The sequence below is a fragment of the Nicotiana tabacum genome, chromosome 18, assembly GCF_000715075.1.
Source record: "Nicotiana tabacum cultivar K326 chromosome 18, ASM71507v2, whole genome shotgun sequence".
Taxonomy (NCBI): domain Eukaryota; kingdom Viridiplantae; phylum Streptophyta; class Magnoliopsida; order Solanales; family Solanaceae; genus Nicotiana; species Nicotiana tabacum.
Genome location: NC_134097.1, coordinates 156,022,451 through 156,039,913, shown reverse-complemented (window position 1 = coordinate 156,039,913; position 17,463 = coordinate 156,022,451). Strand labels below are relative to the sequence as shown.

The 17,463-nt window shown below is 38.9% G+C and overlaps 2 protein-coding genes and 2 long non-coding RNA genes across 4 annotated transcripts; 2 read left to right on the top strand and 2 right to left on the bottom strand.

Moving 5' to 3' along the window:
- Positions 1-8,635: 8,635 nt before the first annotated feature.
- Positions 8,636-9,259, bottom strand: LOC142172852 (uncharacterized). The gene is made up of 2 exons (XR_012701815.1): positions 9,122-9,259; positions 8,636-9,036 (listed from the first exon to the last, which is right to left on the bottom strand). It is a non-coding gene; the product is annotated as an uncharacterized LOC142172852 (long non-coding RNA).
- A 1,723-nt stretch (positions 9,260-10,982) lies between these two features.
- On the top strand, positions 10,983-11,738 carry LOC142172778 (uncharacterized). The gene is made up of 2 exons (XM_075236461.1): positions 10,983-11,418; positions 11,461-11,738. Exons 1-2 carry the CDS (start codon positions 10,983-10,985, stop codon positions 11,736-11,738), a joined length of 714 nt encoding a protein of 237 aa, XP_075092562.1.
- Positions 11,739-13,240: 1,502 nt separating this feature from the next.
- On the bottom strand, positions 13,241-13,864 carry LOC142172851 (uncharacterized). The gene is made up of 2 exons (XR_012701814.1): positions 13,727-13,864; positions 13,241-13,641 (listed from the first exon to the last, which is right to left on the bottom strand). It is a non-coding gene; the product is annotated as an uncharacterized LOC142172851 (long non-coding RNA).
- A 1,722-nt stretch (positions 13,865-15,586) lies between these two features.
- On the top strand, positions 15,587-16,342 carry LOC142172777 (uncharacterized). The gene is made up of 2 exons (XM_075236459.1): positions 15,587-16,022; positions 16,065-16,342. The coding sequence occupies exons 1-2, from the start codon at positions 15,587-15,589 to the stop codon at positions 16,340-16,342; spliced, it is 714 nt and encodes a 237-aa protein (XP_075092560.1).
- The last annotated feature ends 1,121 nt before the right edge of the window (positions 16,343-17,463 follow it).

Genomic DNA, 17,463 nt, shown 5'->3' with positions numbered 1-17,463 from the left:
TGATGGGGAGAAACTTCTCCAGAAATAGCTGAGTAAATTGCTTCCAAGTCAAAGCTGGCGATCCGACTGGTCTAGCCAAACAGAAATCCCTCCACCAAGTCTTGGCGGATCTAGACAAGCAAAAAGTGGCAAAATCAACCCTATTGGTCTCATCTATCCCCATGTTTCTGAGAACCTCGTGACATCGGTCTAGAAAATCCTGGAAATCCTCAGAAGATGCACCGCCAAAAGTAGTAGTGAAGAGCTTGGTGAAACCCATCCAACCTCCACAAAGCCTCCGAAGACGTAGCTGATCTATCACCGGTTTGTGCTGCTGTTCGGCTAAAAAAATGGTATGTGACCTCACCATTCACGAAAGGACAAGAGTAGGGGTTTCAATTTAGCATTGAGAGAACAAAATCGCACGATAGGAAAGAATGAACGTGAAATTTTTCCTAAATCTGTAGCCTCTGGGGATAAATACAGACGTCTCTGTACCGATCCCTCAAACTCTACTAAGCTTGTTAGTGAACTGTGAGACCCGTGTAACCTAGAGCTATGATACCAACTTGTCATGACCCAGATTCCCCACACTCAGGAGTCGTGATGGCGCCTACTAATATGAGCTAGGCAAGCCAATTATTGAACCATCTACCTTTTCACCAATTTTATTCTCTTTAACAATTACGAAGAAATAACGTTTAAACAACGAAATATAACATAAGCGGAAGAAAAACAATAACCTATCTGAACATGACTATCTGGTACAACTATTTGAGTCTCGACTACCCAGAACTGGTGTCATAGTTTCACAGACGGTCTAAGAATACTACAATTAAAGGTCTGAAAGAATTAAATACGACACTGTCTCTAGAAATACATGTAAGAAATAGGAAAATGGATAGAAGGAGATGCCAAGGCCTACGGACACCTGCAGGGCTACCTCGGGTCGCCTGATGAACAAGGATCAGCAATCTTACTACGGTCCAAAGTCTACAACACTAGGGTCTGCACAAAAGAGCGCATAGTGTAGTATCAGCGCAATCGACCCCATGTGCTGGTAAGTGCCTAGCCTAACCTCGGTGAAGTAGTGATGAGGCTAGGGCCAGACTACCAAATAAACTTGTGCAGTTCAAATATGTATATATACAGCGGAAAGGAAATACATAAATGAACAAATAAAGATAGGAGGGGGAAACATGTTTCAGGGAATAACAGGTAAAAACAGAATAACAAGAGAATTATAAAGGAATCAAAATCAACTGCTACAAGAATAAGGAAAAACAAAGGCAGATTTCACTTTCTTTTCACATCTTGTGGTAGTCATTCCACTCGCTCCCATTACATTATATCTTGTGGTAGGCGTACCACCCGCTCCCATTTCATTATATCCTGTGATAGGCATACCACCCGCTCCCATTTCATTATATCTTGTGGTAGGCATACCACCCGCTCCCATTTTATTATATCTTGTGGTAGGCGTACCACCCGCTCCCCTTTCAATATATCTGTGTTGCGCCGTGCAACCCGATCCATATATAATATTGTTGTGACGTGCAACCCAATCCATATATAATATTGTTGCGGCGTGCAACCCAATCCATATATAATATTGTTACGGCGTGCAACCCGATCCATATATAATATTGTTACGATGTGTAACCCGATCCATATATAATATTTATAATTATAACGAGAGTCCCAACAAGGGATCAATAAGGTTTACACTATCCCGGCAAGGGATTCGAGAGCATAAGTAAATACGTCCCGGCAAGGGAGAAACAGCTATAACCAAACTGATTACAACATCCAACTACCTTAGTTATAATCAAACTCGTTACCACACCTAACTACCTCCGCTACAACCAAACTTGTTACAATACCTAACTGCCTCAGCTATAACCAAACTTGTTACAACACCTAACTGCCTCAGCTATAACCAAACTTGTTCCGACACCTAACTACCTCAATTATAACTATAATCCCTACCCAACACAAAGAATCATCAACCTAAGCATCTATAATATCCATTAAGAACACAATGCAAGGGAACCACAACCCAACAGTAGCCCGGCAAGGGGGCAACATAATGATCTCTTCTCTTTCTCACTTTTACTTCACAATTTACTTCACAACTAGAGCCAATACTCTAGAGTTTCAATTATCACTTATACTTTCACAATTCGTTATACAACTGGAGCCAACGCTCTTCAATGTTCATAGGTCACAATTCTTTCCACAACTTTACACAACAACTAGAAATCTTTACCAAGGCATGAATAACACAACAAAATTATGAAAATCACAATATAAGACTCACGGTCATGCTTGACACCAACGTATAGATACTCGTCACCATGCCTATATGTCGTACTCAATAAGAAACAAATAGCAAATAGGTAAGGTTAGACCAAACACTTACCTCGATGCCACAAACACAATTCACGATTCAATTATAGCTTTATCATTTGATTCCACCACCAATTCGCTCGTATCTAGTCACAAATTATTTAATTACATCAATAAATGCTAAATGAATCAACCCCAATGCATGAAAATAAATTTTCTAAAGTTTTACCCAAAAAGTCAAAAATCGCCCCCGGGCCCACATGGTCAAAACCCGAGGTTCGAACCAAAACCCGATTACCCATTCTCCCACAAACTCAACTATATAATTTGTTTTAAAATCGGACCTCAAATCGAGGTCCAAACCCCCAATTTTTGAAAAACCTAGGTTCTACCCAAAACACCCAATTTCCCCCATGAAAATCATTGATTTTGAGTTGAAATCATGTGAAAAGATGTTAATGATTGAAGAAAAACGAGTTAGAAATCACTTACCAATATTTTGGAGAAGGAAGGTTATTTGAATAATCGCCTCTTATATTTTTGGGGTTTTGAAAAATGAAAAATAACTGAAAATCCCGTTTTAATATACCCCTCTCTGACCCCCTGTGCGGACCGCACAAAATGGAGTGCGGCCGCACAGCTCTTCCTGTGGACTGCAGTGACATGCTTTAGTATTTTGGTCATAACGTTCTCTACAGATGTCCAAATTGTGATTTCTTTATCTTTCTAGAAACTAAACACGAAGGGCTACAACTTTCGTTTTTGAATCATCCTAAAATTCCAAGTAAATCAAACGATATAGGCTTCCGAAGTCGAACCAGTGAAATGCTCTTCACCGAGAACCGCACAGAATCTAGTGCGGCCGCAAAGCCCTCACCGCGGTCTGCAAAAAATTCAGTGCGGCCGCACAAGCCCCTCCGCGGCAGCATTCCTCTTTTTGCGGACCACACTGGTCTGTTCAGAGGCCTTCCACTTCTCTGAACCTGCAACAACTATGTTTTTAAGCCTAACACATCCCGGAACCTACCTGAAACTCACCCGAGCCCTCGGAACTCCAAACCAAGTGTGCATACTAACTCAAAAACATCATATGAACATACTCGTGCGATCACATCATCAAAATAACATGTAAAATCATGAATTAAACCTCAAAACTCAACATTTTCATCAAGAACTCTCAAATTTCATAACTCTTCAACCGGAAGTCCAACTTGCGTCAAATAAATTCCATTTTTCACCAAATTTCACAGTTATCTTTAAAATACTATAACAAATTTGTACCGCGCTCCGAAACCAAAATACGGGCCCGATAATAATGTTTTCAAACATTAACTCTTTTCTTTATTTCTTAGATAATTCAGTAAAATAATTTCTTTCAAAAATTGATTTCTAAGGCTTGGGACATCGGAATTCATTTCCGGGCATACGCCCAAGTCCCATATTTTATTGCGGACCTCCCGGGATTGTCAGAACACGGATCCGGGTCCGTTTTCTCAAAATGTTAACCAAAGTCAACCATAATTAGATTTTAACTCTGGAATTTCTATTTCTCATATTTTCACATAAAAGGCTTTTCAGATATAGGTACGGACTACGCACGTAAATCAAAGTGATGCTAAATGAGGTTTTCAAGGCCTCGGAATGTAGAATTTTATCACACATTTGAAGTTTTTATCTGCTGGTGGAAGAGCAGTCCTCATAAGGCATGTACTACAAGCTATTAATATTCACACTTTAGCAGCTGGTCACCCTCCTAAGGGGACTCTTGAGCAAATTCAAAAATTTATAGTTAGATTTTTCTGGTCAGGTAATGAAACTGGTGATAAACACCACTGGGTTTCCTGGAAGAATCTTTGTTATCCATACGAAGAAGGAGGCTCTATATTCAGAAGCCTGGAGGACACTTGCAAAACCTTCAATGCTAAGCAACGGTGGAAATTCAGAACCACCAATTCACTGTGGTCTCAATTTTTAAAGGACAAATATTGCACAAATGTGCACCCTACCAATGTCCAATGGAGACCTGGTAAATCACATTGTTGGAAAGCTATGTGTGAGGTGAGGCATAAAATGGAAGAACATATTTGGTGGAAGGTAGGAAGAGGGGATGCTAATTTTTGGTTTGATAATTGGACTAAACAAGGCCCTTTATGCAATAAATTGGAAGGTGTGATGGTTCAGCAAAATATTCAAGTTTTTGAGGTGTATAGAGATGGACAATGGGAATGGTCCAAACTCATACCTCATCCTCCCAATTTTATCAAAGAGATGGTATTCAATACCACATTGAATGTTTCCCAGCAAGCACATGATATACCAATTTGGACTTGCTCAGAGAATGGAAAATTTTCTACTGTTTTTGCATGGAACCTTTTTAGACAAAAAAGACATATATCCCAATTTGATAAAAGAATATGGAATAATGATATTCCATATAAGATGGCATTTCTTACATGGAAAGCATCCCATGGCAGAATCCCAACTGATGACAAGATTTCAAAATTTGGTATTCATATTGTTTCTAAGTGTTGTTGTTGTATTGGTGCAGGTATGGTTCCTGAAGTGGAGACAGTTGAACACCTCTTTTCCAATGGCCGATATGCTCAACAAGTATGGGGCTTCTTTGCAGGAAATATTGGTATCCCATACAAAAATACATCCCTCAGAACTTTGTTGTTCAATTGTTGGAATTTCAGAACCAGCAACTCCATCACCTCTTATGTCACTAAAATTATGCCTCCAATTATTCTATGGGAGCTGTGGAGATCAAGATGCAGCTCCAAGTATGAATCAGAAAATTCAGCACTCAATAGATCCATCTCATTGATTACTTTCAACATTAGCAGCCTTGTTAAATCATGCTTTAGAAAACTACTTGTGCAAACTACTAGAGCACCGATTTTCGGAAAGATCAACTATTCTGGTAAATTGGAGCAAGCCTCCACCCTCTATATGTGAAACTTAGTACTGATGGATCGTGCATTCATGGTACATGTGGAGGAGGAGGAGGAGTTGTTAGAGATGCACTTGGCAGATTTATTATGGCTTTCACTATGCCATTGGAACAAGGTACCAGTAATAGTGCTGAAGCTTCCTCATTTCTGTTTGGACTAGAATGGCGCATAAGGATGGGGTACAATTTAGTCATTGGAGAGGCTGACTCAATGCTCCTTCAAAATTGCATCAACGATACAGTTTCTACACCATGGAGATTGGAAGAGACGGTGAATAATATTAAGAAAATTGTGGAAGATCATGGTATCCAAACTAGACACTGTTTTAGAGAAGCCAATAAAGTTGCTGATAGATTGGCCTCTCTAAGTCACACCACTGATGAAGTACACATATACACTCACTTTAATAGCTTACCAAGACAAATTAGAGGTTTCTTGAACATTGATAGATGGCAGCTACCATCCTTTCGAGTCAAGAAGAGAAAGCCCAGTGGACTTATCTACGAGCCACCTTGAAGTACCCGCTTTATTTTTATTTTTATTGGCATTTTTGGGAACATGTAATTTGCTCATAGGTCATTAACCTGGTTCCCCAGGTTAACATTGTTATAATGAAGGCAAGGCCTAGCCCTCTTTCAACAAATATAATTTGTCTTCAAGTGGCAATAAAATCGTTATAAAAAAAGAATAGTTGAGCAAAAAAAACGCGCAGTTTTATCGAAAGATGATTCGACGTCATGATGCAAAGGCTGACCGATTCTGGATTTGTTACGCGCGATATGCCGATGACTTACTACTGGGAATCGTGGGTTCCGTCGATCTTCTCATAGAAACACAAAAACGGCCTTCTATATCGAAATCCCAGTTGAACAAATAATAGGAAAATTCCTGGATCACCCATAGAGAAGAACCAAAACAGAATGGTTCCGCCTACTCAAAACTAAGAGGGGATGCACTGTGGCCTTACCCAAGTCTAGTTTCGATTCTAGTCTGCTGCAGTAAGTAGTCTTGTCCGAAAGCCTCAAGCTGCACCGTCTACTGTAACACTCCTAAAACATATAAAAGTTTCAAGACACGCGAAATATGGAATTTAATTATTTATTTTTTTATAATCTTAAATTCTACTTCTATTACGGACTAAAACCCTTGTGATTAAATTTGAGTTACTCCTCTATTTATAAATAATTGGATGTACAGTTAGGGAAATATTAATAATTTTAATGTTATTAATTATTAAAAGTATGTATAAGTTAATACTAATTAAGTCAAAACCAAAAAAAAATGAAAAACAAAACAAAAATAAGGCTCACATGCCTTAGCCCATAAAGGGCTGGGTAAACTAATAAGAAGCACATTGCTTAGCCCTTATACAAGAAACAGAGAGCTATTCTGTTTACGCAGCAAGCGCAAGGCAGCAGGAGCGAAAAGAAAATTTTAGGGTTCTTTACAAACAACTAATTCTTGAACTTAGGTATATAAAATTTTCTTTGTCAATTACCCTAAAGTAGTAGTATGTAAGAATTAGATAGTTAATTCCCTTCTTTCTCTATAACAACAATAAATTTCATGTTTAGGTGTGAAACTTTAAAATTGATTAAAATGCACTGGTTATTGTAGAATCGATTGTTTAACTGGTGTCAATTGGACTGAGGCCTACGTATTGGCTTGAGAAGTTTTGAGGTGAGTTGATATAACCCTTTACTAAAGTGGTTTAACTCACAAAAGCACACACACAAAGTGTTTGATGAATTGCATAAAAGAGTTAATATATACTTAATGGGAGTAGTAAGTACCTATTAGCTTAGAACTATTTTCTAGCTAAAGTTTAGATGATTATTTGGATATATGCGCATAAATTTCAGATTTTCATGTTATTCTTATATGCCATTTTCATGTTGAAAATTCATGAAGGACCAAGAACCTTTATAAATATTTTTTGAATGTTTATTTCATTCTTATGTCATGTCTTACATTTAAGGATACCAGTATAAGTATGTATAAAAGATTTAGACTTGAAAAGTCACAAGAAAAAGTTTTAGAAACAAAAGATTTTTGGGGAGTATCCTTTATTCTGAGAAGGGGTCATCGTCCAGGCCTAGAGTCCTGATCAAGGCGTTGACTTCCTGAAACTACTTGTGCCAAAGTAGGGAGCACACGAGCCGAGGGTCTCGTTGCTGAGAATTTACTTATCCATGCTAAGGTATGAGACATGAGCGCTGAGAACTATGAAGCGAGTGGCACCTCATGGATTGGGCCTATTCGATCAGGTTGGGATCGAACCTGTGCCGATCACATGGTGACTGAGATAGAATTAAGTCAGGATAGTTGGAATTCCCAAAGTATAAAGTGAAGTATTTTTTTTATAAGTAAGAAAAAGAAAAGAGTTTCTTTTAGAATATTCATGAACTGCTATTATGCAATTATTTTAGAATTATTCTTATAAGCTTTATGTTTTACATGCATTTAGAACCTTTGTTCATAATGTATATGTTATTAAAGTTTCGCCCCTATTGTTGAGACTCACTGAATACAATGGATGGTACTGACGTTCTCTTTTGGGAACCTACGTTGGTCGGTACAACGTAGGAACCGGATTTGCAGGCGAGCAGGCTACGAGTTAGGACTTCCTTCTCTTCCAGTGCTATTGGTGAGCTCCGTTTTTGTTCGTGGAGTATTCCTTAGAGTCATCTTTATTTAGTTATTTCTTTGTTACTTAGAGAACTGGCCAGGAAAATTTCATGTCCTGAGCAGTGCGTCAGTTTATCAATAGAGGCTTCGTAGACATAGTCGTTGGGCTAAGATTCAGATATTTTTGATAATAACTTTGCAGCATTTTATTAGTTACTACGAATAAAGTTTTGAAGTTGGCTTATTTTAGATATTTAAATTATTTAAAAGTGTTTGGTTACAGTAGCGCCTTGTGGCATATAAAGTTTGAGGTTATAATAGATTTGATAAGCAGAGATGGTCCGCTCGGTCATGTTTAGTGATCGAGTGTCGGTCCCGGCTTGTTCAGAAAATGGGTCGTGACATCTACTCAGACTGTCACACCGGCAACGAGAGCTGAGCAGCTAGTGGAACAGAACTAGCAGCAGATAGGCATTCAGTTAGCTTGAAAACGGTAATACTATTTTCCTGTCTTATCTTCATCACTAACTACTCATTCCCCATATTACTTCCCAAGAGTTTTGGAAATGCTATCATTATTATAGGTAAAATTTTAAAATACATATCTCATTTTTGTTTCTTAATGGGCGTGAAAAGTCTAAAGTGGACAACTAAAAGTGAACGGAGGGAGTATTACAAAAGGATCTACAAGATGATCAATAGGGGTGAACCTGCAACCTTACATAAATGACACAAATACTTCTCGCACTGAAATTAAAATCAAGTTCACTATATCTCTTTCAAGAATCCACTGTGCTGAATCATATGAATATACACTTACACCACCAGTTAAATGATTGTGTCCACAGCAACTGAACCGGAAACCAATATCATTCCAACTCTCCTCTGTATATCCACATCTCTTAGTACTTCGTACACGTTTTTCTGGAATAACATCACTGTAAAGCTAAGTTTCAGTGTTCGGTAGCCTGCTGAGGACGGAATGCTCTGGTTTGTGTTCACATTCAAAATCAAGATGAACGAATGCTCGTTCAACATCAGGGAGTTTCTCGAGGTTTATTTGTAGAGTTTCTCCAATAGTATGTGCTTCTTTCAATGGCAAATCTTCTGGAAGTTCGATATCAACCTGTTGTGAGAGAAGCTGAAAACTTTTAAATTTGACTGACAGAAATATCATTATATATGCTACTAGAGATATTCAGGAGACTGACCTCTACGAAGTACAAAACACCAAATGTGTATGCCCGAACTGTATCAACGCGCTTCACTTGGGGGTGTCTTATAACAAGATATGTTAGCTTTTGCAAATATTCCGGAGGCGCTGACTGTCCCACCAATGACGCTACATGAGAAAACCTTGTTCAGGTTAGCATCGGACATTCTTCGGTCCATAACAACATTTTGACAATATTTTGTGAAATTCTTTAGTAATAGAATTTCACGATGGAAAGAACGAACTTCTTCAGTAAATTCGAGCTCCAATATCTCAACTGGGCTATCAAACAATAGGATTGCAAGCATAAAATTTTGCAGCACTTACTATCATTTGGTGATATTTCCTTATTTATGTTAGTAATAGTTTATGGATTCGATTAAGAAAAACAACTTATACAAGATATTGAAGGGGAGCCTTGGCGTAACTGGTAAAGTTGTTGCCATGTGACCAGAAGGTCACGGGTTCAAACCGTGGAAACAGCCTCTGGCAGAAATATAGGATAAGGCTGTGTGCAATAGACCCTTGAATCATCTCAAAATTACTAGTAGATCAAAAGATATAGGCTTTAGAAGTCGGACCAGTGAAATGTTCTTCACCGCGGACCGCACAGAATCTAGTGCGGCCGCAGAGCCCTCACCGCGGTCCGCATAAAATCCAGTGCGGCCGCACAAACCCCTCCATGGCAGCATTCCTCTTTGTGCGGACCGCACTGGTCTGTTCAGAGGCCTTCCACTTCTCTGAACCTGCAACAACTATGTTTCTAAGCCTAAGACATCCCGGAACCTATCTGAAACTCACCCGAGCCCTCGGAACTCCAAACCAAGTGTGCATACTAACTCAAAAACATCATATGAATATACTCGTGCGATCACATCATCAAAATAACATGTAAAATTATGAATTAAACCTCAAAACTCAATATTTTCATCAAGAACTCTCAAATTTCATAACTCTTCAACCGGAAGTCCAACTCACGTCAAATAAATCCCGTTTTTCACCAAATTTCAAAGTTATCTTCCAAATACTAGAACAAGTTTGTACCGGGATCCGAAACCAAAATACGGGCCTGATAATAATGGTTTCAAACATTAACTCTTTTCTTTATTTCTTAGATAATTCAGTAAAATAATTTCTTTCAAAAATTGATTTCTAAGGCTTGGGACCTCGAAATTCATTTCCGGGCATACGCCCAAATTCCATATTTTATTGTGGACCTCCCGGGATTGTCAGAACATGGATCCGGGTCCGTTTGCTCAAAATATTGACCAAAGTCAACCATAATCAGATTTTAACTCTAGAATTTCTATTTCTCATATTTTCACATAGAAGGCTTTCCGGATATAGGTCCGGACCACGCACGCAAATCAAGGTGATGCTAAATGAGGTTTTCAAGGCCTCGGAAAGTAGAATTTTATTTTAAAACAAGTGATGACCTTTTGGGTCTCACACATTTGAAATTTTTATCTGCTGGTGGAAGAGCAGTCCTCATAAGATATGTACTACAAGCTATTAATATTCACACTTTAGCAGCTGTTCACCCTCCTAAGGGGACTCTTGAGCAAATTCAAAAATTTATAGTTAGATTTTTTTGGTTAGGTAATGAAACAGGTGATAAACACCATTGTATTTCCTGGAAGAATCTTTGTTATCCATACGAAGGAGGCTCTATGTTCAGAAGCCTGGAGGACACTTGCAAAGCCTTCAATGCTAAGCAACGATGGAAATTCAGAACCACCAATTCACTGTGGTCTCAATTTTTAAAGGCCAAATATTGCACAAATGTGCACCCTACCAATGTCCGATGGAGACCTGGTCAATCACATTGTTGGAAAGCCATGTGTGAGGTGAGGCATAAAATGGAAGAACATATCTGGTGGAAGGTAGGAAGAGGGGGTGTTAATTTTTGGTTTGATAATTGGACTAAACAAGGCCCTTTATGCAGCAAATTGGAAGGTGTGATGGTTCAGCAAAATATTCAAGTTTTTGAGGTGTATAGAAATGGACAATGGGACTGGTCCAAACTCATACCTCACCCTCCCAATTTTATCAAAGAGATGGTATTCAGTACCACATTGAATGTTTCCCAGCAAGCACATGATACACCAATCTGGACTTGCTCAGAGAATGGAAAATTTTCTACTGTTTTTGCATGGAACCTTTTTAGACAAAAAAGACATATATCCCAATTTGATAAAAGAATATGGCATAATGATGTTCCATATAATATGGCCTTTCTTACATGGAAAGCAACCCATGGCAGAATCCCAACTGATGACAAGGTTTCAAAATTTGGTATTCATATTGTTTCTAAATGTTGTTGTTGTATTGGTGCAGGTATGGTTCCTGAAGTGGAGACAGTTGAACACCTCTTTTCCAATGGCCGATATGCTCAACAAGTATGGGGCTTCTTTGCAGGAAAGATTGGTATCCCATACAAAAATACATCCCTCGGAACTTTGTTGTCAACTGTTGGAATTTCAGAACCAGCAACTCCATCACCTCTTATGTCACTAAAATTATGCCTCCAATTATTCTATGGGAGTTGTGGAGATCAAGATGCAGCTCCAAGTATGAATCAGAAAATCCAGCACTCAATAGATCCATCTCATTGATTACTTTCAACATTAGCAACCTTGTTAAATCATGCTTTAGAAAAGTTAAAGTACCAGATGATTGGGACAACTTGTGCAAACTACTAGAGCACCGATTTTCGGAAAGATCAACTATTCTGGTAAATTGGAGCAAGCCTCCACCTCCTATATGTGAAACTTAATATTGATGGATCGTGCATTCATGGTACATGTGGAGGAGGAGGAAGAGTTGTTAGAGATGCACTTGGCAGATTTATTATGGCTTTCACTATGCCATTGGGACAAGGTACCAGTAATAGTGTTGAAGCTTCCTCATTTCTGTTTGGACTAGAATGGTGCATAAGGATGGGGTACAATCTAGTCATTGGAGAGACTGGCTCAATGCTCCTTCAAAATTGCGTCAACGATACAGTTTCTACACCATGGAGATTGGAAGGGACGGTGAATAATATCAAGAAAATTGTGGAAGATCATGATATCCAAACTAGACACTATTTTAGAGAAGCCAATAAAGTTGCTGATAGATTGGCCTCTCTAAGTCACACCACTGATGAAGTACACATATACACTCACTTTAATAGCTTACCAAGACAAATTAGAGGTTTCTTGAACATTGATAGATGGCAGCTACCATCCTTTCGAGTCAAGAAGAGAAAGCCTAGTGGACTTATCTATGAGCCACCTTGAAGTACCCGCTTTATTTTTATTGGCATTTTTGGGAACATGTAATTTGCTCATAGGTCATTAACCTGGTTCCCCAGGTTAACATTGTTATAATGAAGGCGAGGCCTAGCCCTCCTTCAACAAATGTAATTTGTTTTCAAGTGGCAATAAAATCATTATAAAAAAAAAAAGTTGAGCAAAAAAAACGCGCAGTTTCATCGAAAGATGATTCGGCGTCATGATGCAAAGGCTGACCGATTCTGGATTTGTTACGCGCGATATGCCGACGACTTACTACTGAGAATCGTGGGTTCCGTCGATCTTCTCATAGAAACACAAAAACGGCCTTCTATATCGAAATCTCAGTTGAAAAAATAATAGGAAAATTCCTGGATCACCCATGGAGAAGAACCAAAACAGAATGGTTCCGCCTACTCAAAACTAAGAGGGGATGCCCTGTGGCCTTACCTAAGTCTAGTTTCGAATCTAGTCTACTGCAGTAAGTAGTCTTGTCCGAAAGCCTCAAACTGCACCGTCTACTCAGACTGTCACACCGGCAACGAGAGCAGTAAGAGCAGATAGTGGAACAGAACTAGCAGCAGATAGGCATTCAGTTAGCTTGAAAACGGTAATACTATTTTTCTGTCTTATCTTCATCATTAACTACTTATTCCCCAGATTACTTCCCAAGAGTTTTGGAAATGCTATCATTATTATAGGTAAAATTTTAAAATACATATCTCATTTTTGTTTCTTAATGGGCGTGAAAAGTCTAAAGTGGACAACTAAAAGTGAACGGAGGGAGTATTACAAAAGGATCTACAAGATGATCAATAGGGGTGAACCTGCAACCTTACATAAATGACACAAATACTTCTCGCACTGAAATTAAAATCAAGTTCACTATATCTCTTTCAAGAATCCACTGTGCTGAATCATATGAATATACACTTACACCACCAGTTAAATGATTGTGTCCACAGCAACTGAACCGGAAACCAATATCATTCCAACTCTCCTCTGTATATCCACATCTCTTAGTACTTCGTACACGTTTTTCTGGAATAACATCACTGTAAAGCTAAGTTTCAGTGTTCGGTAGCCTGCTGAGGACGGAATGCTCTGGTTTGTGTTCACATTCAAAATCAAGATGAACGAATGCTCGTTCAACATCAGGGAGTTTCTCGAGGTTTATTTGTAGAGTTTCTCCAATAGTATGTGCTTCTTTCAATGGCAAATCTTCTGGAAGTTCGATATCAACCTGTTGTGAGAGAAGCTGAAAACTTTTAAATTTGACTGACAGAAATATCATTATATATGCTACTAGAGATATTCAGGAGACTGACCTCTACGAAGTACAAAACACCAAATGTGTATGCCCGAACTGTATCAACGCGCTTCACTTGGGGGTGTCTTATAACAAGATATGTTAGCTTTTGCAAATATTCCGGAGGCGCTGACTGTCCCACCAATGACGCTACATGAGAAAACCTTGTTCAGGTTAGCATCGGACATTCTTCGGTCCATAACAACATTTTGACAATATTTTGTGAAATTCTTTAGTAATAGAATTTCACGATGGAAAGAACGAACTTCTTCAGTAAATTCGAGCTCCAATATCTCAACTGGGCTATCAAACAATAGGATTGCAAGCATAAAATTTTGCAGCACTTACTATCATTTGGTGATATTTCCTTATTTATGTTAGTAATAGTTTATGGATTCGATTAAGAAAAACAACTTATACAAGATATTGAAGGGGAGCCTTGGCGTAACTGGTAAAGTTGTTGCCATGTGACCAGAAGGTCACGGGTTCAAACCGTGGAAACAGCCTCTGGCAGAAATATAGGATAAGGCTGTGTGCAATAGACCCTTGAATCATCTCAAAATTACTAGTAGATCAAAAGATATAGGCTTTAGAAGTCGGACCAGTGAAATGTTCTTCACCGCGGACCGCACAGAATCTAGTGCGGCCGCAGAGCCCTCACCGCGGTCCGCATAAAATCCAGTGCGGCCGCACAAACCCCTCCATGGCAGCATTCCTCTTTGTGCGGACCGCACTGGTCTGTTCAGAGGCCTTCCACTTCTCTGAACCTGCAACAACTATGTTTCTAAGCCTAAGACATCCCGGAACCTATCTGAAACTCACCCGAGCCCTCGGAACTCCAAACCAAGTGTGCATACTAACTCAAAAACATCATATGAATATACTCGTGCGATCACATCATCAAAATAACATGTAAAATTATGAATTAAACCTCAAAACTCAATATTTTCATCAAGAACTCTCAAATTTCATAACTCTTCAACCGGAAGTCCAACTCACGTCAAATAAATCCCGTTTTTCACCAAATTTCAAAGTTATCTTCCAAATACTAGAACAAGTTTGTACCGGGATCCGAAACCAAAATACGGGCCTGATAATAATGGTTTCAAACATTAACTCTTTTCTTATTTCTTAGATAATTCAGTAAAATAATTTCTTTCAAAAATTGATTTCTAAGGCTTGGGACCTCGAAATTCATTTCCGGGCATACGCCCAAATTCCATATTTTATTGTGGACCTCCCGGGATTGTCAGAACATGGATCCGGGTCCGTTTGCTCAAAATATTGACCAAAGTCAACCATAATCAGATTTTAACTCTAGAATTTCTATTTCTCATATTTTCACATAGAAGGCTTTCCGGATATAGGTCCGGACCACGCACGCAAATCAAGGTGATGCTAAATGAGGTTTTCAAGGCCTCGGAAAGTAGAATTTTATTTTAAAACAAGTGATGACCTTTTGGGTCTCACACATTTGAAATTTTTATCTGCTGGTGGAAGAGCAGTCCTCATAAGATATGTACTACAAGCTATTAATATTCACACTTTAGCAGCTGTTCACCCTCCTAAGGGGACTCTTGAGCAAATTCAAAAATTTATAGTTAGATTTTTTTGGTTAGGTAATGAAACAGGTGATAAACACCATTGTATTTCCTGGAAGAATCTTTGTTATCCATACGAAGGAGGCTCTATGTTCAGAAGCCTGGAGGACACTTGCAAAGCCTTCAATGCTAAGCAACGATGGAAATTCAGAACCACCAATTCACTGTGGTCTCAATTTTTAAAGGCCAAATATTGCACAAATGTGCACCCTACCAATGTCCGATGGAGACCTGGTCAATCACATTGTTGGAAAGCCATGTGTGAGGTGAGGCATAAAATGGAAGAACATATCTGGTGGAAGGTAGGAAGAGGGGGTGTTAATTTTTGGTTTGATAATTGGACTAAACAAGGCCCTTTATGCAGCAAATTGGAAGGTGTGATGGTTCAGCAAAATATTCAAGTTTTTGAGGTGTATAGAAATGGACAATGGGACTGGTCCAAACTCATACCTCACCCTCCCAATTTTATCAAAGAGATGGTATTCAGTACCACATTGAATGTTTCCCAGCAAGCACATGATACACCAATCTGGACTTGCTCAGAGAATGGAAAATTTTCTACTGTTTTTGCATGGAACCTTTTTAGACAAAAAAGACATATATCCCAATTTGATAAAAGAATATGGCATAATGATGTTCCATATAATATGGCCTTTCTTACATGGAAAGCAACCCATGGCAGAATCCCAACTGATGACAAGGTTTCAAAATTTGGTATTCATATTGTTTCTAAATGTTGTTGTTGTATTGGTGCAGGTATGGTTCCTGAAGTGGAGACAGTTGAACACCTCTTTTCCAATGGCCGATATGCTCAACAAGTATGGGGATTCTTTGCAGGAAGGATTGGTATCCCATACAAAAATACATCCCTCGGAACTTTGTTGTCAACTGTTGGAATTTCAGAACCAGCAACTCCATCACCTCTTATGTCACTAAAATTATGCCTCCAATTATTCTATGGGAGTTGTGGAGATCAAGATGCAGCTCCAAGTATGAATCAGAAAATCCAGCACTCAATAGATCCATCTCATTGATTACTTTCAACATTAGCAACCTTGTTAAATCATGCTTTAGAAAAGTTAAAGTACCAGATGATTGGGACAACTTGTGCAAACTACTAGAGCACCGATTTTCGGAAAGATCAACTATTCTGGTAAATTGGAGCAAGCCTCCACCTCCTATATGTGAAACTTAATATTGATGGATCGTGCATTCATGGTACATGTGGAGGAGGAGGAAGAGTTGTTAGAGATGCACTTGGCAGATTTATTATGGCTTTCACTATGCCATTGGGACAAGGTACCAGTAATAGTGTTGAAGCTTCCTCATTTCTGTTTGGACTAGAATGGTGCATAAGGATGGGGTACAATCTAGTCATTGGAGAGACTGGCTCAATGCTCCTTCAAAATTGCGTCAACGATACAGTTTCTACACCATGGAGATTGGAAGGGACGGTGAATAATATCAAGAAAATTGTGGAAGATCATGATATCCAAACTAGACACTATTTTAGAGAAGCCAATAAAGTTGCTGATAGATTGGCCTCTCTAAGTCACACCACTGATGAAGTACACATATACACTCACTTTAATAGCTTACCAAGACAAATTAGAGGTTTCTTGAACATTGATAGATGGCAGCTACCATCCTTTCGAGTCAAGAAGAGAAAGCCTAGTGGACTTATCTATGAGCCACCTTGAAGTACCCGCTTTATTTTTATTGGCATTTTTGGGAACATGTAATTTGCTCATAGGTCATTAACCTGGTTCCCCAGGTTAACATTGTTATAATGAAGGCGAGGCCTAGCCCTCCTTCAACAAATGTAATTTGTTTTCAAGTGGCAATAAAATCATTATAAAAAAAAAAAGTTGAGCAAAAAAAACGCGCAGTTTCATCGAAAGATGATTCGGCGTCATGATGCAAAGGCTGACCGATTCTGGATTTGTTACGCGCGATATGCCGACGACTTACTACTGAGAATCGTGGGTTCCGTCGATCTTCTCATAGAAACACAAAAACGGCCTTCTATATCGAAATCTCAGTTGAAAAAATAATAGGAAAATTCCTGGATCACCCATGGAGAAGAACCAAAACAGAATGGTTCCGCCTACTCAAAACTAAGAGGGGATGCCCTGTGGCCTTACCTAAGTCTAGT